The 27822-nt window shown below is 46.3% G+C and overlaps 3 protein-coding genes across 5 annotated transcripts in view; 2 read left to right on the forward strand and 1 right to left on the reverse strand.

Moving 5' to 3' along the window:
- Window positions 1-14889: 14889 nt before the first annotated feature.
- Pkdrej (polycystin family receptor for egg jelly) lies at window positions 14890-21184 on the forward strand. The gene has a single exon (XM_010634323.3). It carries the CDS (start codon window positions 14890-14892, stop codon window positions 21139-21141), a length of 6252 nt encoding a protein of 2083 aa, XP_010632625.1. The 3' UTR covers window positions 21142-21184.
- Window positions 17234-27822, reverse strand: part of Ppara (peroxisome proliferator activated receptor alpha) — a 75367-nt gene continuing 64778 nt past the window's right edge. Inside the window, exons 8-9 of one of the 2 annotated variants that reach the window (XR_004518091.1) lie at window positions 22241-22381; window positions 17234-20900 (exon numbers count right to left, since the gene is read on the reverse strand). The gene's annotated coding sequence lies outside the window, so the exon portion shown is untranslated. Of the gene's footprint in view, window positions 20921-22240; window positions 22382-27822 lie in introns of both variants that reach the window. The other variant, XR_004518090.1, reaches the window with a different exon arrangement.
- Cdpf1 (cysteine rich DPF motif domain containing 1) overlaps window positions 25011-27822 on the forward strand; it is a 5618-nt gene continuing 2806 nt past the window's right edge. For both annotated transcript variants that reach the window (XM_010634321.2, XM_010634320.2), the window contains exon 1: window positions 25011-25165. The gene's annotated coding sequence lies outside the window, so the exon portion shown is untranslated. The remainder of the gene's footprint in view (window positions 25166-27822) is intronic.

Genomic DNA, 27822 nt, shown 5'->3' on the forward strand with positions numbered 1-27822 from the left:
TTGCAGCGCACACAATTCCCTTCCCCTGGGTGGGACGGCACTGGAGCTGTGCCACCAGCCATAACCCTGCTCACACCCGCCGCTCCCCCAGGTTAATCTGGCCTTGCCAAATCCCGAGTTGGGTGAGTGGATAAGTGCCTGGTCAGAGCCAGTCTTTATTTAAAATGTTGAGATTTTGTTGCTCGTGCATTTTTGCTTTAGTTATGATTGTCAGAAATATTGTATCAAATTGCTGCTTTCTGTAAGAACTGAAAAGACAGCATTCTTAGGAGAAAACATAAGGGTAAATCTTCACGACCCTGGATTTGGTAATGGACTCAATGTCAAAAGAACAACTATTACCAACAAAACAGCTAAATCGGACTTTTCAAATTAAGTCCAAATTAAGAACTTTTCATCATCAAAAGACACTATCAGGAAAGAGAAAAGAAGGAGTGGGAGGAAATACAGCAAAGAATACATGAATCTCAGAACTCTACAGCAAAATGACAAACAGCCCAGTGAGAAATAGGGAAAGCCTAAATTGACATTTCTCCAAAGACACACCCTTGGCCAGGGTAATGCCTTGAAGGTTCACTTGTACTGCTGCTGGGTGAAAACAGCCAGGTACAAAAGGTCACACAGTGTGTATACATGAAATGTCCAGGATGGGCAAATCCCAGAAACAAAAGAGATTGTTGGTGGTTGGGGCTGCGAGAGAAGGGAATTGGGTGACTGCTAATGGTTAGGGAATTTTTCTTTTGGAGTGATGAAAATATTTTGGAATTAGAGGCGGTAATGTTTGGAAAACATTACAAATATACTAATACCACTGAGCATGCACTTTTCTTTTCTTTTTGGTACTGGGGATCAAACTCAGGACCTTGTGCTTGCAAGGCAGGGGGGTGATCCACTGAGCTAAACCCCAGCCCTCAAGTATGAACTTTAAATGGTTAATTTGGTGTGAATATTGCTGCCTCCTCTTCTGATCAGGTAGTTTCTTTAGAAATCAATCACCAATCAGAAGTATCCCAGGTCCTTCTTGGTTGCAGAAAGAATTAGAAGAGAAAGCCCAAATGGTTTGAAAAGTTTATGTGAGAATTGTAGGGTGAGTGGGGACTGAGAAACCAGCTGTGCAGAGTGAACTTGGGCAGAACACGAGAAAAAGATGAGAGTCAAAATCAAAGTACACACTGCATCTGGAAAACAAGTGCAGCCAATCGTGGGATGTCATGAGAATGAGGTCCTCATGGTATCTTTATGTTGCCCACATCTCGTGGGAGCTCACCAGAAGTTCTGCATATGGGTCCTGGCATTGTCCCAGGAACTCTAATTGACAGGTCCCTCCCACTTCTCCAGCCAGCTTTGCCACACTCTATGTCCTATATCATTTTCCCTAGGGAGACCCTCCAGCTGCCTGTTTGATGGGAGAAAGAAACCTTACTGTTAGCCCAGATGTGAGGAGCAGGTTAGACTTCCATGCTTTCTGTAGAAAAGAATACATGTTCTAGAGGTATGTCAGATCAATTCTCAAGACTCTAAGTGCCTTGGCTTTAGCAAGGTCTTGTTTCCTTATCTGTAGTGGTACTGCAGATTTGCTTTTGGAAGAGAAATCTCAAGTCTTCCAAAGGCTCACAAAAGGAGTGGCTTTTTTTTGGGGGGGTGATCTCGTTCTTTAGATAGTTCAGGTGAGACTAGCTTTAACCTAGAAGGAGGAATGGAATGATCTATCTGTGACACCTTTACTGCAGTGGGTGTTACAAGGATCACTGAAACGGGGCCATTCCATTTTGTATTTAACTGGTCTGCTGGTGTTCCCTATCTCCATTTTTTCAGAAGCACTTGGTCCAGGATGGACACTAAGTGGCCCCCTTGGGCCAGGAGCTGGCAGGACTCTGTTCCCACATATATGGATAGTCTGTTGTACTTGGCCACAATTGATGAGATATGGTAAGAACCTCGTGGTCTCTGGGTCTGCTATCATATCAGAGGATAGAAATGGCCTTCTGCATAATGTGTGAAACTGCCCAAACTTATCCCAGTGTGGGGCGTGTTACAAACCTGCATGAGTGTTATTGGTAGCAATTAGGGAAGGTTTTGCCAGAGCTCACTTTAGGATCTGGTTGGCTCTACCTTTCCAGATGATTGAGGCCACCAAGTGGAATGAAGGTGGTTCTTTATTCCCAAAGGCTATGTCAATCTCTGAGTTATTTGGGAGATAAAAGAAGGTCTACTGTCACTCTGGAGAGTCTGAGGTAGCCCAAATCTGAGATGATTTCTTTAAGAAGCATCTTTACTAACTCTATAGCCTCTTCCGAATGTGTAGGCAAGGCTTTAATCCAGCCTGTAAAGGCATCAATTGCAAGCAATATGTGTTTGAATCCCCAGATGGCATATGGGTAGAGTCCAATTGCCCAGTCCTCTCCAGGGTGTGTTTCTCTCCCCTGCACAGGTTCTAATAAAGGAGGCAGTTGGGCTTGCCCAGGTTGCTGTAGGCAGAGTGGGCAAGTTTTGCAGACCTTTTGTGGTTGTTCCTAGCCTAGTCATGTGAAAACTGAGTGACCATTTCCAATGTAGTATCTTCCCATATGGAAGGAATCATGAATTATTTTTATAGCCTTCCACTGTATTTCCTAGGGAAGGACCAATTAATTTCCTAAATACCACCAGGGACCCCTTTTAATTCCTTCTTGTCCTAGGGTCCATTTATCCTCCTGAGGAATATAGATGGTATTTAATGGTTCTTCAGGAATTGATTTTTTTTTTTTTTTTTTTTTTTTTTTTTGCAGGGTGTTCTTGTGTAGTTCAAGCTGGTCTTGAACTCACTATGTAGGCCAGGCTAGCCTCAAACTCACAGAAATCCTCTTGCCTCAGCCTCTTGAGTGCTGGGATTACAGGCATGTGCCCTGACATCCAGCAAGGGTAGAGTCTTAAGAGGCTGTAGGACTTCCCTTTTTGCATTCCTGTCAGCCTTTTGATTTTCCAAGGAGCCTTCAGACATGTCTCTCTGGTACCATTTCCATCGCATGACTGTGACCTGCTTGGGAAGAGGGACTTCCTCAAGGAGTTGTTGAATCTCCTGTCTGTGTTCTATAGATGATTATTTGTCAGTAAGCCTCTTTCCTTCCAGATTGCTGCATGGGTGTGTAGCACCAGAAACTCATATCTGGAGTCTGTATAGATATTTAACCTTCTGTCTTTTCCTAATTTCAATGCTTGAGTAAGAGCTACCAGCTCTGCCTTTTGAGCAGAGGTTCCTAGGGAAAGAAATTTAACTTCAATCGCCTGTTATCAGCTGACAACCATGTAATCTGCCTTTCAGTGTCCTTGAGAAAAAGCTACTTCCATCAGTGAACCATAGCTCCTCTGGATCTGGGCGGGGCAGATGACTGTTGTCCTGCCTGCTTGCATAGGCCTGAGGTATTACTTTTTCACAGTAGTGGCTAAACTTTGGGCCTATAGGCATCAAAGAACCAGAGTTAATAGTAGTGCAAGTTTTATAATAACCTCAGCAGTGTGTGTCTAGGAGCAAACCTGATATTTGGTAAGCCATTCTCCTATTAACCACATGTAACCGTTTGTCTCCAGAATAGCTCCAACCTGGGGTGTCAGAATGTCTAATCTCTGTTCCAAAGTTAACTCTTCAGTTTTCTCTGTTAGTACAGCTATAGCTGCTATTGTTCTCAGGCAGGGTGGCTATCCAGCAGCTATCCCACCTAATTTCTTTGAAAAGTATTCCACTGGGCAGGGTTTTTGCCCTAGCCTCTAAGACAAGACCCCAAAAAGCAATGTCTCCATTTTCTGACATATAGAGAAAGAAAAGTTTTCTTTATCAGGTATTCCCAGTGCTGAACCCTGAATAAGGCCATGCTTTATTTTTGTCCATTCTAGGGGCACAGATTTGGGCTTTTTATTGCCTCACATAAAAGCTTTGCCATTAGTCCAAAATTATGTAGCCAGATACTACAAAGCCTGACACTCCCAGGAAGGAACAAAGCTGTTTGGTGGCAGAAGGCCCAAGATCGCAGATACTTTGGATCTCGTCCCTAGACAGCTGTCATTTCCCAGGTGTAAGAATATATCCCAGAAGCCAAGCTTAGTGGCACACACCTGTAATCCCAGCACTTTAGAGGCTGAGGCAGAAAGATTACTGGAGAATGAGACCAGCCTTGGCTACATAGACTTCAAGGCCAACCTGAACTCCATATGAGACCATATGAGCTTGTATAGCATTAGAGTTATACAGTTCCTGATTTGGGCTGCAAACCAGAATGTCACTTACATTCTGTAGGATGGTTCCTCGTTCTGGCTTTAGATTCCTCAAATCTTCTTCTAGTGCCTAAGCAAAACAGTGAGGGCTGTCTCTAAACCCCTGTGGGAGAATTGTCCAAGTATATTGCTGGTTTTCACTTGTAAAGGGATGTTCCCATTCAAAAGCATACAGAAACCAAAACCTTGTAGAAGGAAGCACCATGTTGGGTTCAACCTGTGGGGCCAAAAGCTGTCTGTGTACCGAGTGGGACTGAGGGCTGCTGAGGAGGGTGCCGAGGGAACTGAGGAATGTTGGGCTCCTCTGAGGCATGAGGCTGTAATGGGTCCCCTGGTCACCTGGAAGGGGTGCACCTGATTTACTGGTCTGAGGAATATAAGGGGGAGGTTAAGGAGACTTCCTAGTGTGATTAACCTCCCTAAATAGATCAGCGAGACTGAGATCCCCCTGAGAGAAAAGTGGGGGTCTTAGAACAGGGTCATCCAGGATATCTGTCTTCCTGATGCCTGTACTAAGTTCCATAGCTCCTGAGCACTCCCTTGGTAAAGAATTATAAAAGCCTGAACAATAAGGCACTTCACTGGACCTTTTATGTTCCAAAGCAGAAACACTATAACTGGAAAATAGTATCATAGATTAAAGTATTATCCCATACCCACCTTCTGCCACCTCCCAATTTGTATTGAACCCAGACTATATTACAATAATAGATAAGCTGTTCTTGTTTTAAATTGTCAGGCTCAAATCTGTTCCATTCATCAAGGATACAGCCTAGTAGTGAAAGTGGTGGAATCTGCATAGCGATGAGATCCAACAGATTTCCCATCTACCTGTCTTGGGACCTACAGAGAGAAGGAGACAGCTAGCTAGGCCTGCACTCCTTAATGTGGCATCCCATGCGTGAGGAGGAGACCTGAAGTCCACAAGGTGCTCTTGTGAGACTTTACAAAATCTAGACAGATGTTTCTGTCCTGAAACTTTAGAATGATGCAGTCACAGAAGAAAACTTTTGTCTCAGCATTGGGGCCCATTAAGTCCTTAGGGACAAGGGGGCTGGGCCATTTGTTGGCCTTGCACAGTCCAAACTTCCATGAGGTAATGGTAGAATTTTCCCAAACAAAATTCTTTCATCTACCTCCTTGGGCCCCTTAATGACCCAAGTTGTATTTAGACCTTATGGGAAAACATCTCTCGCATTTGTTCTGATAGAAAAAGTACGAAGAAGAATCGGGAGGGCTGTTTTCATATACTTACAGGCACTTTAATTAGTTTAAGAAAGTTAAATGCTATTTTGTTCATGCCTGAGGCCAGGTCTTTAATCTGCATTTAAATAGGGAAGTAAAAAAGCCAGGCAAAGATGGCCTTAAGCAGGCTCTTGGACCTGGTGCTTGGTTTTGCTCAAGCCTTGAGTATTTTAAAACAGACTAACATAATAACAGGATGGATGTAGGCCTGTATCTGCCCTCTGTATCATCCACAGTTGCCCAGGGCTGCAGAGTGGACCTTTATAGCCTCACCTCTCCCCATAAAAAGTTTTGTACACGCAAAGGTTGCATGAGTTGTTAAAGGGATTGTATAGTTTTCCTTCTTGTGGGAAGGGAAGAAAGAAAAAGTTTCTTTTCCTCTCTGGTTTTTACAAGCCCACATGCCTTTTAAAATTAGAGGTTTAGGGCTGGGGATTTAGCTCAGTGGTTTTGCTGCCTGCCTCGCAAGCACAAGGACCCGAGTTTGATCCCCAGTACCACAAAAAATAAATAAATAAAATAAAATAAAATTAGAGGCTTAGCTCATAAGTTCAGTTATTATTATTATTTTTTGTTTTGTTTTGTTTTTTGAGACAGGGTCTCACTATGTAGTTGAAACTGACCTGGAACTCACTATGTAGCCCAGGCTGGTCTTGAACTCACAGCAATCCTCCTGCCTCAGTCTCCTGAGTGCTGGGATTACAGGCATGTGCCAACACCCCCAGCTCAGTCCAGTTATTTTTTTTAATAAAGCGGAAAGGAGATAGAGGAAGAAGAGTTATGCATAATCACACAAAAAGACAAGATGGAGACCAGCCAAGTGGCAAGGCAATATCGCTGCTGACCATGCACCAGGGTAATGTAGAGGTCCTCCTGACCAAAATAGAAACTGAGAAAAGCAAAGCAGAGTAGGTGGAGACCAGGCTAATTTAAAAGACACTTCATGACATTTTAGAAAGAAACAAAAAGGATGCCCATGTGGGCCTTTCCTTGGTCTCTGGTACCTAAGCTTTAACTTCCTGGATGGCCATGGGAAGATGTTCTTTTTTTGGCTGGCCATGTCAAAATATTATCTCTTGACTGGCTTGCCAAAATGTTATCAGGTAGTTTCTTTAGAAATGGCTCAACAATCAAAAGTAATCTAGGTCCTTCTTGCCTTGGAGAAAGAATTGGATGAGACAAGCCCAAAATGGTTCCAACAGTTTATTTGAAAAGTGTGGGGTAAAGAAGAAACCAGCTGTGCAGAGCAAACTTGGAAAGAACATGAGAAAAAGAAGAAAAAAGGAAATGTAAAAGTATACCCTTCACCCAGAAAACACTCGTGGGAAGTCACGATAGTGAGATCCTCATGGGGTCTGGTCTTCTTTATGTTCTCCACATTTCACGGGAGCTTGTAAAAAGTTTTACATAGGGGGTTCTGGTGTTGTCTTGGGATCTTGTAATTGACAGGTCCCAGACACTTTCTTCTAGACACCTAAGTTAATTAGACATCTTGTGGGAAGTTGGACAGGGCTGGCCCTTGAGAAGTCAATACAAAAGACATTCAGGACAATCAAGACAAATGAGACACATGCACTAAGGTCAACATTATAGACATCAATCACCTTAAGTGGGTATCAGAATCTCCCTAGCCCATTTCCTTTCTGGAAACTCCTTTTTAATTCTGTGTACATTTGCTATGTGACTTGTTCCTGCATTTGATCTTCATTTAATCAATATTACCTAAGTGACTATATTTGTAATCTTATTTGTTGATCATAATTTTGTCCCACCTCATGATTTTCTATTGGATCAATATTACCTAAATGATGATACTTATAATCTTACTGGTTGACTGTAGTTTTGTATCCCCTTGTACAAGCCACACCCCATGGCTGTGTTCAATAAAACACCTTTGAAAAGTGAGCTGGGCAGGCAATGTTCTTTCAGATCCCCCTCTGTCTCTCTTAGAATTTATCTGCTCTCCAAGATTTGATATCCTGATACTGGAATATAGTGGCCTGTGGAGAAGAAGAAGGAAGGAAGTGGGTCCAGGGGACCTGGCAGGAGAATTGAAGTCCATGGGGAGAGTGAAGAGAGAGACTTCAACAAAGAGCGGGGAGATAATATGCAGCACTCTCCTCAGAGCCTAGACTCATGGTATAGGAATGGCAATTTGAACCTGCAGACACTCAGCGACTACTGGCCCAAAGGCCTCCATGGAGAATACACCAGTGGAACAGAACTGTGGACACAGTGGACTGCAGCAGCTGGTGAGTTACCTAGGTACAGATAGCACCAAGGAGAGGGTGACTGGAACTGAACTCAAAACTCAGACTAGCTACTGCCGATTTCATTTAGTGGTTCCCAGTGTCTTGGTTTGAGTTCAAGTCAGCAAGAGGTAAAGGAGTGGAGTTCAAGCCGGCAAGAGGCACATGGACTTTTGTAGGCTTAAGGAAGCCAGTTCCAGCCTTATAGCCAGAAACCAGCCTAAACTTCAGTGGAACTAAAGGAGCAGTCTCGCTGGGATTATCCACTACCCCTCCATGAAGCTTTGGCTGGCTTGCTGGAATTAATTAATTCAGTGCTGGACTCTGTATGCCTGCACTAGCTACCAGGGACAGTCGAGCCACACTTTGAACTGGACTTTTAAAAATTTCTTCTTCCTTCTTCTTTTTTCTCCCTTTCTGGTTCTTTCTTTCTTTTTTTTTTTTTTTTTTTTTTTTTGATGGTTTTTGGTTTTGTTGTTGTTCTGTTCTTTTTTTTATTTCCTCCTTTTTTCTTTCGCCTTTGTCTTCTTCACCAGTTTCCTAAAGTTAGCCTCCAGCCTTGCTTCTGATCTGTTTCCACCTCCTCTTTCTTCCCTTTCCCCTTCTTCCTCTTCACCCTTTTTCTCCTTGTTCATGTTCTTCATTGTCTTCTTCTCCTATTACTTTTTTTTCCCCCCAAACCTCTCTTAAATCTTTTCCCCTAAGGGCAAAAATGGCCTTTATTTTGGTACTGGTCCTTGGGCTTGCAAAGCAGGTGGCGAAACCACTGAGCTAAATCCCCAGCCCCCAAAATGGCCATATTAAGGGCTTATTTACTGCATATAATTTTCAGATTCATTCTAGATTTTGTTATATAACCACAAACCTGGTTTATATAGTTAAAGGTAGCAAATTAACAGTTACCACAGTATGTCATTTTCTAGGCTGTATTTGATGCTATTGCTATTGTTAATTGTACTACTTTAGCCAAGGTGATAGAATTATGCTAATCAGTTGTTTCTCCTGGTATACCAAGACTGACATTGCCTAAGGGTCTTAAAAAAAGAAAAAACAACAAAACAACATAGGCTAGTGCCGAAGAACTGGCAGCTTGGCCAAGTGGGCAGAAACTTCTCATCCTCAATAAACTGAAGAGCTAAAATCATGCAACAGATTCAAAACCCAAAAGCCAGCTACATCTGGAAGATGGTTCTGAGAAGTAGTCATTTCCTAAGGATTCTAAGTACTGGCAATAAAGCTACTCACTGTAAGCAATTTGCAAGCATCAACCCAGGAATTAAATTATTTATTTATTTATTTATTTATTTATTTATTTATTTATTTATTTATTTATTTATTTTTGGTACCAGGGATTGAACTCAGGTCCTTGTGCTTGTGCTTTTGAGGCAGGTGGCAGAATCACTGAGCTAAATCGCTGGCCCTCCAGGAATTAAACTTAAAAAAAAAAAGAAAATGTGAAGACATTTAAACAAAATTCCCCCTTCCAGACTTCCAACTCACCAAAGGCAAACCAAGAAGGCAATGAGGTAGAAAAATTCAAAAGCCATACACCTGGACTCTCTGCAATGGTAACAGCAGAAGTAACAAAGCAGATGAGCGAGGCTCTAGAAAAACTCAAAGCAGAAAGAATTTCTTGGATAACTACAGAGATAGTGACCAGAATGAAAGACAAGCTTAATGACTCTAAAGCAGATATAAATTAAAAAACAGAGAAACTTGGGAAATGATGAAAATCATGAACATCTAGCATGGGAAAAATGGAATCTATAAAACAGATTCAAACAGATATTCAGGAAATTAAACATTCCTTTAAGGGCCAGGGATGTAGCTCAGTGGCATAGTGACTATCTGGCGAGCACAAGCTCCTGAGTTTAATTCCTGGCATAAAAAAAGTTTCCTTGAAAGTATACTCAGCAGAATGAGCCGATGTGAGGACAGAATATCAAATATAGAATATAGAAGACAGGATTGTGGCTAATGATCATGAAAAAAGAGATCTCTTAAAAATATCAAGGGACCACAAGAAGTCAATCCAGCAGCTGTTAGATGATGCAAAGAAGAGTAACATAAATTGATTTAGGGATGGAGGTTTAGCTCAATGGCACTAGTGCCTGCCTGGCAAGTGCAAGGTCCTTAATCTAATTCCCAGTTCTGAAGAAACAAACAAACAAAAAAGATTGATCAGGGTCAATGAAAAATCAGAAGATAGCACAAATGACATAAAAAAACCTGTTTACAGAAGTAATGGCAGAAGATAAAAGCTGTCTTTCAATAAATTCTTCCTACTTTTAACCTCTTTTGTTCCTAGAATTCAGTCTTTGATTTTAGAGAACAAGAACTCAGCAATTCAGATATCTAGTGGGTTGTAAGTTATATTTCCTTTATTTGGATTTCTTGGTACCTTTTATTAATGTCTCCAGTCAGCTTTGCCATGCTCTATCTCTTACAGCACTCTCTCCCTCAGCTTACTATAAACCATTCATCACTTCAGGTAAGAAACACAGCCACTGACTGGTAAGTGGTAAAGATTCCCAGAACCCAAATCTCTAACATTTTCTTCTGTGTGACCAGGAGGCCAAATGGCCAAGAAAATAACTGTAGGAGGCAGGTCACTCTTGCAGGCACCTTCTCAGGCTATGAGGGTGGAGGCTGAAGAAGCAGCAGAGTGTCTTCAGAGACCACCATGAGGGACCAAGTCACTTTCCCCTCACCCCTGCATAGTGGCAGGACCTTCCTGGGTGTCTTAGCCTGTGTACCTGGAGAGAGCTGGGTGATGGACCAAGAGCGGGGTCCCTCTCCCAGCCGAGCATAGTGAGGGTGCCTGTGTTTACTCTGTCCTTGCAGAATTTCAAGACACAGGAGAGACCAAATGGGAGTTAGAAGGATTTATTTAAATTGCATACAATGGCTCAGCAGACTCTGTCTAAAATGGCTAAGTTCTGAACAAAGAGAAGTTTTATCTTTTATACATTTTTTTTAAGAATAGGAAATATTTATTGAGGGAAAGATAGCATCTGTCTAAGAGAGACAGGAGACCCAGAAAGTGGGTTGCTCTAACTTTTGTTGAAGAGGATGGCTTTTCTAGTGATGTAGCAAGTGAGTTTATCAGAACAAGACAAGGGTAGATAGCTTTGTAACTTTGCCTTGAAAGAAGACAGTGTGCCAGGAATCATACGAGAACAGAATGTCCTAACCTTTGTTTATAAAACATAATTGTTAATTCTATCTGTACAAGAACAAGGAGTTATAGCTACAGGGGAGAGGAGAGTGAAGGAGGGAATGCCCAAGGCTGGGAAAGACTTGTTTTTCTTTACATCTTGCTATACCCTTAGTGTAGCCTGATGGGGCAGCAGGTCTTGTCCCAGAAGGGTCATCTACAAGGATAGTGGGCTTGGTGGTCTTTTAGGGGGTGGGCTGAAGGATGTCCAGGGATGCCCTGCTGTATACAGGGAAACCAAGGAGAGACCTCAGAAGGGCCGATGTGTCCTCCTTGTCATCAACCTTGTTGACGTGGGCAGCCTCGAGACATCACAACTCAGCTGCTGTCCTCCTCCTTCACTTTTGCTGTGGGGAGTGGTGGGGGTGTGGGCAAAGCTGGGAGTGGGAAAGGTAATAAAGAATGAAGTGAGAGCATGACATGTTAATAACTGAGAAAAAAAAACCTGATGGATAACAGAGCGCCTTTATTATCCAATGGGCAAGGAAGAACTGGCCTCACAAGGTGAGTCTGAGTGAGCTGGATGTGAGAGAGGGAATACACATTCTTTTTTCTTAAAATTGGAGATCCACTGGAATGATGGTACAGGCCTATAAATCTCAGCACTGAGGAGGGTGAGGAAGGAGGATCACCATGAGTTTGAGGCTAGGTGGGGCTACATAGTGAGTTCAAGGCCAGCCTGAATTATATAGCTAGACTGGGTCTCAACAAAAATAACAAAAGAGATCTGCTTACCCAGCATACTGGTTCCTTTTGAGAGGAAACCATCTAAAGATGCCGACCTGTAGCATCTGTAACAGGAAAACCTAGAAAACCACCTTGATGACCACAGTTAGGAGAGTAGTGTAGCATGCTGGCTCAGTAGCAAGCCATGCTATTGAGAAAACAAGGAGCTGATGCTACATGACTCAGCAGGAGGAACTCATATCAACACAGCGGTGGAAGAAGACATGCAAGATAAAGTTTAATAGTGTGCACATCAATACATTGCTAAGGGATTGGAGATGTTGGAGAGCAATAGGCTAAACCTGGGGTAATGGTTATCCAGGGAGGAGGTACCAAATGGGGATTGTGCTCTTCTTTGGCTGGCATGCGAGCACTTGAGTGGTTTGTACTTTTCAAAAATATCTCCTTATATCTCTTAGATATTTTATAATCAATTAAAGTGCCCTTTGCCTTCCTGGTCCCTCAGGGTGGCCTCCCTTCTGTCTCCAGGTTTCTGCAAACACCCAAAGAGCTATGTGGTTCGTCTCCATGTCCTCCTCACTCTGGAACCAACCTACTCAAACTGTTGCCCCCTAACCCCCACCCCATGCCACTGCAGTTAGCCAGGACAACAAAGTCCTCCCTGCTCCCAAGAACAGTGGCCACTTTCCCCATCATTTCACCTGCTGTGGCCTCAGTGGCATTGACACAGCTGGCCACTCCTGCCTTGAGACCTTCTGGCCACAGTTTCTGGGACCCTCCATGCTTCTCATGCTCCCCACCTTGCCCTTCCTTCACCAGGTTGACCTTGTCTTGACCTCTTACCCTGGGGATACTAGGGCATATGGACTTCTCCCAAAATGGGGCCTACAGATGTCCCATAGGTAACTAAAGCCAGAACAAATCTTGCCCTTCATTTTGTGTCCTTTACATCCTTAAAACTCTGGGTCACAGGCTGGGGATTTATCTCAGTGGTGTCATACCTGTGTTGTGCAAGTCTAAGGTCCTGAGTTCAATCTCAGGTACAAAAACAAAACAAAAACAAAAACAAAACAACCTCTGGGTCAAATCCCTTCTCAGTTGTGCACATAGCCATGTTAATCATTTAGGGAGTGTCTGTCTAAAGGTTGGAAAAACAAAGCTAAGGAGCCCTGGTTAACCCCAGCCTGAGTCCCCAGCCTTGATATCTCCCCTTGGTGTAGTCCGCTCCTTTGTCATTACTGGATGCCACAGGCCAGCTGACTCAGACCACAAAGGTCAATTTCTCATATTCTGCAGCATGAAGTCCAAGAGCAGGGTGTATGATAGCTTTTCATCACTGTGACTAAAATGATTGGCACAAAGAGCGTGAAGGAGGAAAAGTTTATCTTGGCTGCAGTGCATGGTCACCGGGCTCTGTTGCTTCTAAGCCTATAATAAGGCAGAAACATTGTGGCAGAAGGACATGGTGTAGGAGAGCTGCTTACCTCATGGTGGCCAGGAAGCAGAGGGGAAGGAAAGAGCCAGGGACAAGATATACCCTTCTGAATTACACCCCCCAAGGACTTAGTTCCTCCAATTAGGCCCCTTTCCCTGACAGTCCAGTCAGCTATGAACTCTGGATTAATTCATTAATTGGCACCTCCATGATCCAAGCACTTTCCAAAGCTCTACCTCTGGACACATGAGCCTTTTGGGGGACTTTTTTTGGTTTTGGTTTTTGAGGCCGGATCTCGCTACGTAGTTGAAACTGACCTGGAACTCACAATGTAACCCACGCTGGTTTCGAACTCACAGCGATCCTCCTGTCTCAGCCTCCCAAGTCCTGGGATTCTAGGCGTGTGCCACCATGTCTGGCTTGGGGGACATTTTTTATCTGAACTTAGCAGTATGACAGTTCTTGGCCCCCCTCCTGGTTTAGAGATGGCTACTTTCTTACTGTTGTCACACTGCCTTTCTCATAGAGACCACCACCGGGAAAGAGAACAAACTTCTAGACCCTTAACCTGTTACCCATTAAGAACATGATTTCCATTTTCTTCTGAAGCAGGAAGTTAAAAGCCATTTTTGCTAAACAAACAAACAAAACCCCAAAACAGTGACTCTTCACTTGGGCCTAGAGATGCCCAATAGGTAACTAAAAGCAGAACAAATCTTTATTCCCTTAAAACTTGGCTCAAATCCCTTCTCTGCTCTGCACATAGATGTGTTAATCGTTTAGGGAATGTCTGACTAAAGGTTGGTAAAACAAGGCTGATGAGCCCTGAATTCACACAACCTACCTATCTCCCTTCAAGACTGAGGGCACCAAGGCTGGGGTTTGACAGGGACATTCAGCTATGCTCAAAGTCTCAGGTCCTGGCCCCAGTCCTGTGGTCACCCTGGATTCCAGCACAGGCTCCCAAGACTGAGGCTCCCCAGACAGAAACAGTCAGGAAGAACAAACTGCTGGTTCAGCCGATTAGGACCTCTCCCGGAGCCATGTGCTAAGGTGGAGCTGAGGTAATACTGAATCACGCTCTAGCCTGTCACAGCAAGTCTGTAACACCTGCTCTGTTTCTTTGAAGCAGCAGTCGGCACCTCATCAGCCCTGAGTGTCCCTGGGTCCTCAGGAAGTCCCTTCCCTGTCTTTTCTTACCTTCCTTTGTTAGGCTAGCTCGCTCTGTCAGAGATGTGCTTCTTTGGCTTTCAGCCTGTCAAGCTGAAGTTCCATGCCTTTTATTTTCCAATCAAAGTGTTTTTCCTGTAAGTTGGTGCTGAGTTCCTCGGTTCTAAGTCCATTATCTCTGAAGCAAGGACCCATGCTAGCCAGTGACACGTCCTTGGTGTGGGGTGGTGGACATTTTAAAAAGTAGAAGACAATCAACCCAAATAAGAAACCCAAAGCCAGGCTTCCCGGCCCTGGGGTGCTCACAGTTGCTGTGGACTTCCACCCTTTTCCCAGGGGCGTTGGCTTCTGCTCAGGACCCTACCTGCTGGGGAGTGAAGGGAGGAAAATTAACCTCATTCACCAATCCCTGATCCTGGGGTGCAGTGTGAGCGGAACAGAGGTGGGGGAGGGGGTCCTCCACCACTGACTCTGAGACTCCACGGCCCCCACTCTGTCCCCCAGACCCCCTTGTTTCTGAGAGCTCTCCAAGCGCCCTCCCACCCCCACCCGCACCCCGTGACCACCGCTCACGCCTGTCCCTGCGCCCTACCTTTGGGCAGCCCCGTGCTCGTTCTCTGGCCTCTCAGGCCGGCGTCATGGGACCAGGGTCCACACTACTCCTCCCGGGCCTGTTCCTGGTCCTGGGCTGCTTTTCTTCGCCTTCCCGCCTTCGCGGGTCACCGGCCTGGACATCAGGGGTCCCCAGAGTCACCCCAGGGCTCCGGCTGGGCATCAGCCCTGTTCATCCTGGCCAGCGGCTCTGCGTGGCCCCTGAGGGCACCGTCCCCAGGAGTGAAGGAAGCAAAGCTCCTAGTCTTCATGCGGCCCCGCCCCATCAGCGCACTGTGAGCCCCTGCCACCACCGGCAGGTGAAGATTATCCAGAGAAAGGCAGAAGTGGCCCTGAAGGACAGCATCCAGGAGCAGCGCTGGGCTGCCCTGCCTGGCTGCGCCTGCCTAGCCCACGCTCAGCAACTGCAGGCCGGGGTGCATTGGTCCGCTTTACACAGCCCCGGGGCTTCTCTGAATCCCGGCCGGAAGTTACTTCATTTCACCGAGGCTATCACTACATGGGATCCCAATGCGCTGCTGGTAAAAGACTCAGATCCCGTCTCTGTGTGGCCCATTAGCAGCCCCCTGAGGGCGGTCCTTCTTGGAGATGCGAGCCAAATGGTTCATTTTACAGATGAGCTGATTCTGAATGGGACCGTGTCCTTTAACCCAGATGCAGACAACCCGGTGGAGGGACTCCATTTCTCCTGGTACTGTACCACCAATGCCGGAAACTACATTGGAGACCAAGTAACAGAGACAGACCAGGAAGTCTGTCACCCAGATCAGGCCAATCTGCACTGGGCTTGGGCCTTTGGACAGGTGCTGATGCTTTCACCAGAGACCCTTAAAGGAGATCGTGTGTATTATTTCAGAATGGTGATATGCAAGGGTCACAAAGCAGCGTTTTTTGATAAAAGGGTCCATGTGCTCCAAGGACCAACACCCACAGCACATATTTCATGTAATGAAAACTGTGATCCCATTTTAGACGTATCTCGCAGAATTTCCTTGTTTCTGAATTGCACAAGTTGTGGCCGGCGGGATGTCTACACCTGGTCCATTTTTTCTCCACTGGGTGAGGAGGTGTCCTTTGATTGGAGCAGGCAAACTGTAACGGGCAGGAATGCTGCTTACCTGTCTGTGAAAGCTTTTGCCTTTCAGAGTTTTTTGGAAGCTAAATTTTGGGTTTCTGTTTATCTGGAGAGTTGGAGTGGCACGACCTTGGAGTTCAGACATTCCTTTATCATCAACCACAGCCCTCAAATCGGGGAATGCCAGGTGAATCCAGCAAAAGGAATAGCAATGTTTACTCAGTTTGTTATCAAGTGTAGTCATTTTAAGGATCAGCATGTCCCTCTTGCATATAAAATAACAGTTTCTGATTTGGGCAGTGTTGGTGATGTCAGTTTGGTGAAAGAGAACACTCTGGGGACCATCTTGTATTGGGGGACACAGGCCACAGCACCCCCTTCCTTTCTCCCTGTTGGCTCCTCTGCAAATCATTATGCCTTGAAGATACTTGTTCAGGTTTATGACTCTCTGGGAGCTTGTTCTCCAGTGACTTTCTCTGTCACCGTGTGTCCTCCCACTGACAGAAGCTCTGCGAAGACCGTGTTGTGGCACCTCCTCAATTTCACCTTGGGACCAACTTCTTTGCTGTCTACCTTGCTTCACGGGCAGGACTGGTTACTTGCAAGTCGCTTAATGAATGTGGTAGCTTCCGTGTTGAATAGCATGGAAACTGCACAAAGCCTCAGAGAGCACAAAGCCCACCTCCGAGAACACCTGCTCAATCAGTCCTGCACACTTCCTCTAAGAACTGTGGAGGAAGTGGGCCAGGCGGTGACAGCTATTACTGAGCTAACACGAGAAGCCTCTGAGGTCACCCAGGTTGCTCAGAAATATGCCACAGTGGGGATACGGCAAGCAAATCAAGCCCCGCAAACATATGAACGGGAAGACGAGCACTTTAGCTCTGAACAGATAGAAATGGTGAGCGCTGGAATATTAATGAGCTTGTCTAATATACTTAAACTGGCTACTCCTCATGAGGTGTTCGAAGATGCTTTCTATGTAATGGAATCTCTATCAGACACAGTATTGGCTCATAAAGTACCAGGGAGTGAAGCTACCGTGCTAAGGGCTCCTGGGTTTGGTATGTATGTGGAGAAAGTTGCAAAGTGGGATGCGGCTCAGGCCTTCCGAAAAGAAAAACACGGCCAAAACTGGTTCCACGTAATCCTAAATACAAGCAGAGTTCCTGGTCTGGCTGTAAATGCTCCCGTTTCTGTGATGTTCTGTGAGTTTACAGATGATGCATTTCCTTGGTTAAATTACCCAGAAAGCATTTCGACAGAGGTGGGCGGGTTCAGGATGACGGGTGCCACAGGTAAAGGGAGCATGATAGAGGTGATACCGGACACAGTGGAAGTGTACCTCACCAGAAAAAACTTGACCTCTGCGACTTTTAATCTCACTGTGGGACCTGACAGTGAGGCCACAGGGTCCTCGGGGACGATGGCAGGGGCGTTTAGCTTTGAAGTGGACAGCAGAGGTGTTAGGGAGGTGCTGGTCCACATCGTGACAGAAGTGACTGGGCTGTTGAAGGTGTTGGTGTATGTGGGCCGTCATGTCGCCCCCACCCATCTGGTGGCCACCTTCCTGGTGCCTCACGACATGCCTCCAGTTGTCATCCAGAGTGTCCTGTTTGACCCAGCCTGTAGAGTCAGGGTGGCTAGAGTGGTCTGCCTGCCCCCGTCCCTGCTGCAGGTTATGACTCGGCACAGCCGCTCGCCCAAGTGCGACATATCTGTGGTTCTGCAGGCCCCACACTTTGTCCTGGAGCCCAGCCACAAGCTAGTGAGAATTTCTGTCTTTGGTGCCAGCTGCCTGGACATGCACAGGATCCGGGGCCAGTGGAGAGAAGATGCCTGCACGCTGGGTGAAAAGACCACCTGGAACAAAGTACACTGTACCTGCAGGTACATGACAAGGGCACGGCGGCAGCTGAGGACTCCAACCCATGTTCCCCTGCGTACACGCTACGTGATGGGCAAGGTGATCACAATCCCTAATTCTGTGGATCTACAGTTGAACGTCACCCAGGACTGTCAGTACAACCCTGTGACTCTCCTCACTGTGCTTTTCATCATGGTCATCTACACAATTCTAGCTTTCTGGGCCTTGCATAGGAATGAGATGGACCAATTTCTTTGGGACTATGTGGTGGTCCTGCCTAACAATGATCCTTATGATAACACGTGCTACCTGGTCACTATCTTTACAGGAAGTTGTTGTGGGGCTGGAACCAGGGCCAGTGTCGTTGTCCAGCTTAGGGGCACAGAGAGCACCAGCGATGTGCATTGCGTAAGCCACTTGCACTTTAGAACTCTCTTCCGAGGAAGCATCAGCGCTTTACTTCTGACAACAAAAAGTGACTTAGGGGACATCCATTCCATTCGAGTGTGGCACAACAACGAGGGCAAAGCACCTAATTGGTATCTGAGTCGAATCAAGGTGGAGAATCTGTTTAGCAGGCACATTTGGCTGTTCATGTGCCGAAAGTGGCTTTCTGTTGACACCACTTTGGAGAGAATGTTTCATGTTACATATCCAGAGGAGCCTGTGAGAAGAATGGACTTCTTCCTGATAGACCTGACCTATAAGCTGAGGACACACCGCATGTGGTTTTCGGTTTTTGCTGATTTTGTTGCCAAACCATTCAGTAGGCTCCAAAGATTGTCCTGTTGCTTAGCAACACTGCTAAGCTGTCTTCTTTGTAATACTCTGTTCTTTAATCTGAACAGTCAAGAGAAGGCTGCCTCAAGAGAGGGGCGCTACATCAGATTAATGACGATAGGAATTCAAAGTGTCTTAATCACAATCCCGGTGCCAATGTTAATTACTTTTTTCTTCACCCACTCCCAGAAAAAATCCCAAGTAGAGCTAGATGAGGTGGTTCCTCAAAAGCATCCTCTGACTTTGGCAGGCAGTGAGGGCTGGGAGGAGCGCTTGTGCAAGTGGGAAGTATGTGAAGCTGACAAGGGGTGCAGCAGGGAAGCCTCAAAACCCACTGTGAAGGTTTTGTCCGGACAACCAAAGGCTTCTCTCCAGGTGACCGCTGAGACAGCAGAGACCAATACAAATGTCAGTAACAGAAACACGAAAGACATTCCAGATGTCCCTTCTGGAGAACCCTCTTCCCAAGGGGATCCTAAACATTGTAAGACACAACCCTGGATCACCCTGCCTCGGTGGTGTGTTTATGTAGCATGGTTGTTAGTGCTCACCACTTGTACCGTATCCTCAGTCTTTATCATCTTCTATGGTCTGACTTACAGCTATGACAAGTCAGTAGAGTGGCTCTTGGCATCTTTTTGCTCATTTTGTCAGTCAGTTTTTCTGGTGCAGCCATTAGAGATTATACTCTGGTCAGGCATCAGGACAAATAAACCCAAGTACTGTAGAAACCTGGCGTGGTCAACTAAATATCAGTCTATTGAGATCAAGCTGTGGGGGATGAGGATGCATCCAGATGAAAGGCAGCAGCTCCAGGAGCACCTCACCTGCCTGCGTGGCTCGAAGATGTACCAGCCCCTCATGGAAGATGAAATCAGGATATTCAGAAGGAGGAAGAGGGTCAAGAGAAGAGCTGTCTTGTTCCTGAGCTACATCGTGATGCATTGCATCTTCCTGGCCCTGCTGTTGCTCCTCATTGTCCTGCTGCACCACACTGACAGCTTCTACTACTACCAGTTCATCCAAGACTGCTTTTCCGGGGACCTTCCTGCAGTGACAAACCTGGAGGACATCTACAAGTGGCTCAACCGCGTGCTGTTGCCTTTGCTCCACAATGACCGGAACCTGACCTTTCTCCCCGACAGCTCCTCCAAGATCTTGGGGCTTCCCCTCAAGAGACAAGTGAGGGCAAAACCTGGTGGAAAAATGTGTCCACCTGCTAAAAGCTTTGTGCAGGACAGCATGGCAGGAGAAATTCACTGTCATCCCAAGTATGGCACCGACGCAGAGGACACCACAAACTACTCTAGGTTTTGGGGTGAAGTTGATAAGCAGGCTATGAGCAGGAATATTGATGGGTTCACTTATAAACCTCAGGGAAAGAGGTGGGTGTATTATTCCTATGGACCGTTACATACCTATGGGTCCGGAGGGTATGTATTCTATTTTTTCGCAGAACAGCAGCAGCTTAATTCCACACTGAGGCTTAGAGAACTTCAAGAAAGCAATTGGCTTGATGAGAAGACATGGGCTGTGATTCTGGAACTAACCACTTTCAATCCAGATGCCAGTCTGTTCTGCAGCATTTCTATTGTATTTGAGGTTTCTCAGCTAGGAGTTGTCAATGCCAGCATCTCCACCCACTCCTTCTCACTTACTGAGCTCCACAGCGAATCGCTGGCAGAGATCTACCTGTATGTGGCCATTCTCATTTTCTTTTTAGCTTACATTGTTGACGAGGGCTACGTCATCACGCAAGAGGGAGCTTCCTATGTGAAAAGCATGTACAACTTGCTCAACTTCACTTTGAAATGTATATTTACTGCACTGGTCATGCTTTTTTTCAGGAAGTATTTCTTGGCTGCTGGCATGATCCAATTTTACTTGTCTAACCCGCATGACTTCATTCCTTTCCAAGCAGTTTCCCAAGTAGATCAAACTATGAGGATAATCCTGGCTTTCCTGTTATTTCTGACCATCTTGAAGACCCCCAGATATTCCAGATTCTTCTGTGATGTGCGCTTGGCCCAGAGGGTCATCCAGGCCGCCCTTCCTGGCATCTGTCACATGGCCATTGTGGTGTCTGTGTACTTCTTTGTGTACATGGCCTTTGGTTACCTGGTATTCGGTCAACATGAGTGGAACTACAGTAACTTGATTCATGCCACTCAGACAATATTCTCCTATTGTGTCTCAGCTTTTCAGAATACCAAATTTTCCAGTAACAAGGTTCTTGGGGTCCTGTTCCTCTCCTCCTTCCTGCTGGTGATGGTCTTCCTCTTGATCAACTTGTTTCAGGCCATGATCTTGTCAGCCTATGAGGACATGAAGCAGCCTGTGTACGAAGAACCATCAGAAGAGGTAGAAGTCATGTCCTACCTGTATCACAAGCTAAGAAGTGTCTTTAGCTTTCTGGCCCCTGACCCTAGGGCCAGAGATGAGCCTGAATTCTTTATTGACATGCTGTATGGGCAGCCAGAGAAGAAAAGCTGCCGGCATCTGGGGCTGAAGACCCAAAACATTAATGGGAAGAAAATCATTTACCTTGTTGTTTGAACAGTGATGATTTCAAGAACCACAAACAATAGTCTCCCAGAGACACAATTTATGGGATTGAAGGGATTTAGGAATGGTTTGTGGCTCAGTCCTACTTTCTCTACTGTGCACCCCCATGTGCGAAGCACCCTCCCCTCTGGTCCTGCTCTTGGGGACAGGAAGTAGGCATGGACTGGGGTGTCCAGGGAGAGAGGAGGATCACAGTGGGGGAGTTACCAGTCTGACTTCTTCCTAGATGGGAACCAGTGACAGTGCTCATTTCTTAGCAGTCTGTGGTGCTATGGAGGGATTAGAACTACTGGTACTGAGGGAAGGACCTACCCAGGCAGAGCAGTCACTGGCTACAAGCCCATGGCCTGCTGCTTTCGGCACAGCCCCAACCCTTCAACCTCCTTGGGTGTCCCTCCCCTTTGCAGGCTAGGGTAAGAGAGCCTCCCCAATTCCTGGTGGGCCAGGGCCAGGGTATCCTGTGAAGAGTTCCAGGACTTGCTTTTGAGCTTGGGAATGCAAGGGTCAGAAGTCTGAAGCTTCCCACTTCCGCCTTTAGGTTCCTGCAGTTCAAGTAAAGTTTTGTAACATTTCTGAGTAAGAGATCTGGCTTTTATTAAAAAAGAGGGATGGATGGGTTCTCAATGAAATATAGTCCATGCTGTACATATCAAATATAGCAGTGTATGCACCCAGGATTTGGGCATTTGATTGTTTACAGGATGGGATGGTGGATTACTTAGAAAGAAGGAAAATGAGATTTATTGTTTGAGAGCAACAAGGGTTAACAGCTGCCATATTTTCACTCAGAAGCATACTCATTTATGTAGATGCCACTTTACATTTTATCAGAATTAAATGTGAAATTTCTTCTGTGAGACTTGCAGTGATTTTAGCATCCAGAGCAAAGAGAGACATGGTAGCTGCCCTCAAAGCCAAGGACCAGAAAAAGGTGGCAACTGAGTCAGGTGGGTGGCTGTTTTGTCCTCACATTGGTGCCGCCTCCTGAGCAGCACTGAAAGGGTCATATGTAGCACCCACACTCCTGTGGCTGTGTGCACATGCTTTCCATCCCTCCCTCCAGTGAAGACAAGGAAGAAGAACCACTCACCCAAGGACGATACAGCGAGTGTCAAGGGGAAGCTCTGGATGCTCTCACTCCACTGGCAGGGAGGTCATGGGGTGCCCTGGTCCCTGCTGGCCCATGATCCTTGCTGGAGGTCACACTCCTTGGACCTCTGTCACCTGATATCTGAACAGATTGAGAAAAGGTAGAAATGTTTGCCCAAACGATTGTTCTTTATTGCTAAAAGCTGGCTGCATCCCAGTCAAATTCCTTTGTTCACTGAAATGCACACTGCAGGGTTTAAACTCCAGTTTTGCCACGACACTGGCCTTGGAAGGAATAAAGACTGCAGGCTGGGGAGGCTGAGACACATGTGCTCTCTGGGTGGTGCACCTCAGTGTCTCGGCACTCTCTCCAAATTTAGCAAATAAGACTCTTAAAAATTTAGATTCAGAATTGAACCATGAGCATCAATATCACATTTAAACTTCTGTAGGAAGGTATATATGGAAGATTAGCTTGAGTGCAGAAAATATTACATTTCTCTTACATTATATTTTGGGATTAGCAGTTTTTTACAATAGTATTTACCTTTTTAAATACTAAGATATTTTTTAAAACCTGAAAATTGTAGTAGGTTGCCCCATGTTTTGTTCAGGTCTTTCAACAGAGCCTTGAATGGCTAGAAAATAGTCTCACAAAGTTAGTTCCAGGTTTATTTACACAGGAATATTCAGATACCAGCAATTGTTTTTTTTTTTTTTTTTTTTTTTTTTTTGTACCAGGGATGGAACTTGGGTCCTTGTGCTTATGAGGCAGACAGTGGAACCACTGAGCTAAATCCCTGGCCCGTTTCTGTTCTTGGTGCTAACATCACTACCACGTTTGGCAGCTTTCCATCACTGTTACAAGACATCTGAGAAAAAAAGCCTAAAGAAGAAAATGTTTATTCTGGCTCAAATGTAGACTGAGACAGGGTCAGAGGTCTCAGTCCATGGTCATGTGGCTCTGCTGCTTCTGGGCCAAGGTGAGGCAGAGCAACTCACTTTGTGACAGACAGCAGGGAGGGAGACAGAGGTAGAATGGAGCGGGGGACAAGGTACGCCCTCATCTTCCAGGCCACGCCTCAAGGACGCCCTCCCTCCCGTGAGGTCTCATCTGCTCATCTCCATCACCTTCTGACAGCCCATCGAATGACAAACCTATCAGTGGATTCATCCATTAATTCAACCAGAACCCTTTTGCTCCTCTCTTCCCCCAAGCCCATGTCTGAACACTTTGGCACTAGGGACCAAAGCTTTAACACAGGAGCCTTCCGTGGACAGTCTAGATCCAAACCATAACAAACAAGTGTAACCCAATGAATGGCACGTTAGTGCTTATGTCACATGCAGGTTCTTTTGGCAAACCATTTTTTGTCTAAAACTTTAGGAAATATTTTCAATCGGCTTGGAGTTGGATTTTTGATAAGCTTTTTTTTGGTAACTGTGGAAAACTCAATTTTTAAATGTAACTTTTTGCTCGGCCAAAGGCCATTACTTGCTCTTTCAATATTGTCCTGTAACTCTTGTAGCAGATGCGTGATTTAGCTAAAGTCTAACCACTTCAGCCTTCCTGGCATTACCATCATGCATCTGAGAGTGGTTCTAGATAACATGTGAAATGCTACACCAACATGTTCCAACTTGGGACAGATCCAGAAAACAAGACAGAAACCTTTGAATTTAGTATATGAATATGAATAAAGAACGTCACTGCTATAAGCACAATAGTCATCTGCACACTGCTTGCTCATTTCTGCCCCAGTGGTCCTAGTTCCCGATGTCACTAAAACGTCTCCTCTCTTACTTCCCAGTTCCCCAGAGAACTTTAAGTCCCACACTGCAATCTAATGCAACGGGGCAAGGCTGCTTTTACACGTGGCTTGTCAAATCAAGGTAAATTCTGGTCCAGAAGGAAGGAGTTGAAGCCCCTCTGGGCAATGACAGTGCCCACCCCTTCAGGGCCTGGGAATGGGTACAGATGACGCCATTACCAGAGAGATGCCCAAGACGGGTGGGAGGGAAGCTGGAAAAGGCAGGCTGCAGCTCTGCCGCAGGTCTCCTCTCTCACAAAACAAAACCCTTAATTCGCCAGGGAAAAAGGGCAGCAAACAACATCACACCCAAGGCATAGGGGAAGACGGTCTCCAGCCCGCCAGAAGTGGATGCACAGGCCTGGCCCCTAGGGCTCAGAATCCGGGACCTTCACCCACGGGAGGGGCAGGCATTCTGGGGTAGGAACGACATGCGCGTCCCCAGGGGCCGGGAAAACGACCGAAGCCGGCGTTGTGGGTGCCGAGGAGACTGGAGGAGCGCGGGTGGTTGAAGACGGCGAGGCGCGGACCATCAGAGATGCCGCAGGCCACTCCGAGGCATACGGGAGCACGGACACGTCCGGAGACCGCACAGCTCTGTAAGGGTGGCGGGGACGCGGGGTCGCTTTGCAGTCGCTGGACGCTCCGAAGCTGGACACAGCAGCGCGCTAACATGGCATCCCCGTCTCGGCCGCGAGGGGGGTGAACGGATGGGAGTCAGGCCCTGCGCCGGCGACTCCGACTCTGCGGTACGTGGTGGAGAACCTAAGATGAATTCGAACGCTCCGGGGCTTTCTAGAGGCGACACTCCTGGGCCCCAGGCACAATCCCAGACCTTTCAGTACTATTCCGAGCTCACGCATCGCGGGAACCGGAAAAATAGGGCTTAAGCGGAAGGCACCCGGAAGTCCCGCCTCCCGCATGCGCTCTGGAGGGTGGGCGGGGGCTATGGGGACGGTCCGGGCCGCGCAAGCGCTGTGGGACGCAGAACCGCACTGAGGTCGTGAGTGTTCGCGGAGGTTCAGTGTAGACCTCCGTCCGCATCTCTGAAGGGAGGACCGGAGGGCTGGCTGCGGGACCCGGACCTGGGGTGTCGGCAACACTGCGTAGCCCCGGTGAGCCCGAGAGCCTCCCAGCGGGGAGCCGTTTTGGCGAAGGACAGTGGGTAGGATTGTCCCGGCCACGACGCGATCTAGGGCGCACGCATCGCAAATTCAAGCCCAACTGGGGCGACTTAGTGAGTTAGCCACACGTCGTCTCAGAGTAAATAATGGACTGCGGATGTAATTTAGTGGGAAGATTCTGGGTTCAATCCCCAGTACCGAGGCGGGGTGGGGTGGGGAGTCTTTGGGAACCGTCCCTCAGAAATTTGTACCCTAATTCCAGTGCTCATGCTACTGATGTCCAGTAGGACAGGACCCTACCAGGTCCGGATGTGATGAGGTTGTGTAGAAGAAGAACTTCTAAAGACAAGTAGACATCCTGCCGGTAGTGCCTAAACGGGATAATCCATGGGTCATAAGTTTTCTTGACCCTACCCGTCAGCTACGATCACGGGGACCACTTAGTTGGACATCTGAGACAAGTCAGAGTCTCAGACACCCGACAGAGGGCATGGAGTGGTGGCAACCGGGCAGATAGGCTTAGCACCAAAAGTGCAACGCACAGACAAGCCCCTGGAAACAGGTGAGTTTGTACCCACCCTGATTTCACCAGTGTTTGCTGAGTGCTACAGGAAAAGCAGGCGACAGGAGGAGGGAGAAAGCCTTCCTGGCCTGAAGACTCAGAGGAGGAGGGGGCTGCTTCCCCAACCTAACTGCTAAAGAAGCCTCACTCCACCGGGGAGGGCAGCAGGTCCTGTCACCCTGTGATGAGATGAGGACAGGACCCAGGAGTGGGTGTGGGGCATAGGACAGTCCTGAGGTTCTGTCCTTAGAGGTCTCCTGTAGCTAGAGAGGGTTGGGATTCCTGCCCACTCCTAAGCCAGAACCTGGGTCAGGACACTAGGACACCTGGTGCAGCTGTGCCACCTGACAACTGTGGCCTAAAGGTGAGGATAGAGCAGATTTTGAGAAGAACTCTGGACAAATACATCTCACACCTAAACACAGGTAAGGCCAGGGAAACTTAAGGTGGAGACACCCTGAGGAGAAAGGCAGCAGTGAGGAAACCCAGGCCCGCCTCTCCCGCTCACTAGATGGACTGAGTGGCCCATGGTAAAGACCCAGCTGAGGAGGAGACACTGCTTTAGCCCAGAAGCATTGCTCCACTGCCTTAGAAACGGCACCCAGCTCTCAGCCAAATGAGACTTATCTAAAAGCAAAGAGAGCAGATGAAGAACTCACTGTCAGGGATCGAAACAACCTGCAGAACCAGAATCAGATACAGCTCAGATGTTAGAACTAAACTAGCACAGGAGGAGTGGAAAAGCACGATTTGTTTGTTAAGGGCTCTCTAGGCATACACAAATCCATGGGCATTTCAGCAGAGTAGTTCGAAACAGTTGTGGTAGTGAAATATGGCATAGGTAAAGGATGCTTTTTAAAGGTACGTGGAGCCAGGTCTGGTGGGGCACGCCTGTCATCCCAACACTTAGGAAGCTGAGGCAGGAGGATCACTATGAGTTTGAGGTCAGCCTGGGATACATAGTGAATTCTAGGCCTGCCTGAATGACATAGCGAGACCCTATCTCAAAAAACAAAATAAAAACAAAAAACCACACGCACAGATTGGTTTTCCATAGCTAAGAAAAAAACTGATAAACTTGAACATAGGTCAATAGAAATTACGCAAACCAAAACACAGAAAGTAAGAGTGAAGACCCCAAAACAGAGCATCCAGGAACTGTGGACAGCATTAAATGGCATAACAACAATTTACAGTTGGAATCTCAGCAGAAAAGAGAAAAAAATGGGGCAAAAGAAGTAGTTGAATTTTCTAAAAATAATGGAAGATATCCAGTCACAGTTTAAGGAATGTGCCTGAAGAAACACCATCAGAACGAGTAACTTCAAAAGAAAAAGTTTCTTAGGAAATCACCAGTTGCATTTCCCCCCCATCATTGGGGATTGAACCCAAGGCCTTTGCACTGAGCTGTATCCCCAGCCCTTAAAAAAAAAAAAAAAAAAATGGCATTTGAGACAGGGTCTCACTATGTAGTTGAGACTGCCCTGGAACTCACTGTATAACCCAGGCTGGTCTTGAACCCACAGTGCTCCTCCTACCTAAGCCTCCCGAATGCTGGGATTACAGATGTGCACCACCATGCCTGGCATGCATATATGTAATATGTATTTATTTTGAAGATTAGAATCGAACTAGGTAAACTGCTCTGAGTGCTCAAACTAGGAATCCTCCTGCCTCAGCCTCCCAGAGTGTTGGGATTGTACTAGACCTGCACGAACACACCTGGTTACTTGATTTTCAACATCCTCCCCAACCAGGGATTGAACTTATGAATTTGCATTTGCAAAGGCAGACACGGTGACACTGAGCTAAATTCCTGGCCCAATTTTTAACATTTTTATCTAATGTAAATATTGAATGCAATCAGTTTCCCTCTCAGGTCTTAAGCTACAATCTCCATATTTTTGTATGTCGCATGTTAGTTTCCATTTAGTTCAATTTATTTTCTAATGTCTCTTGTGAATTTTTTGGACTGTGATTTTTTAGAAACATGTTTATACATTTCCAGATTGCTAGCTTTTCCAGGTTTTTTTGTTTGTTTGTTTGTGTGGTTGTTTTTTTTTTTTTTTTTTTTTTTTTTTTTTTT

The sequence above is a fragment of the Fukomys damarensis genome, unplaced genomic scaffold (assembly GCF_012274545.1).
Source record: "Fukomys damarensis isolate Sample0158 unplaced genomic scaffold, DMR_v1.0_HiC HiC_scaffold_19, whole genome shotgun sequence".
NCBI classification, from domain to species: domain Eukaryota; kingdom Metazoa; phylum Chordata; class Mammalia; order Rodentia; family Bathyergidae; genus Fukomys; species Fukomys damarensis.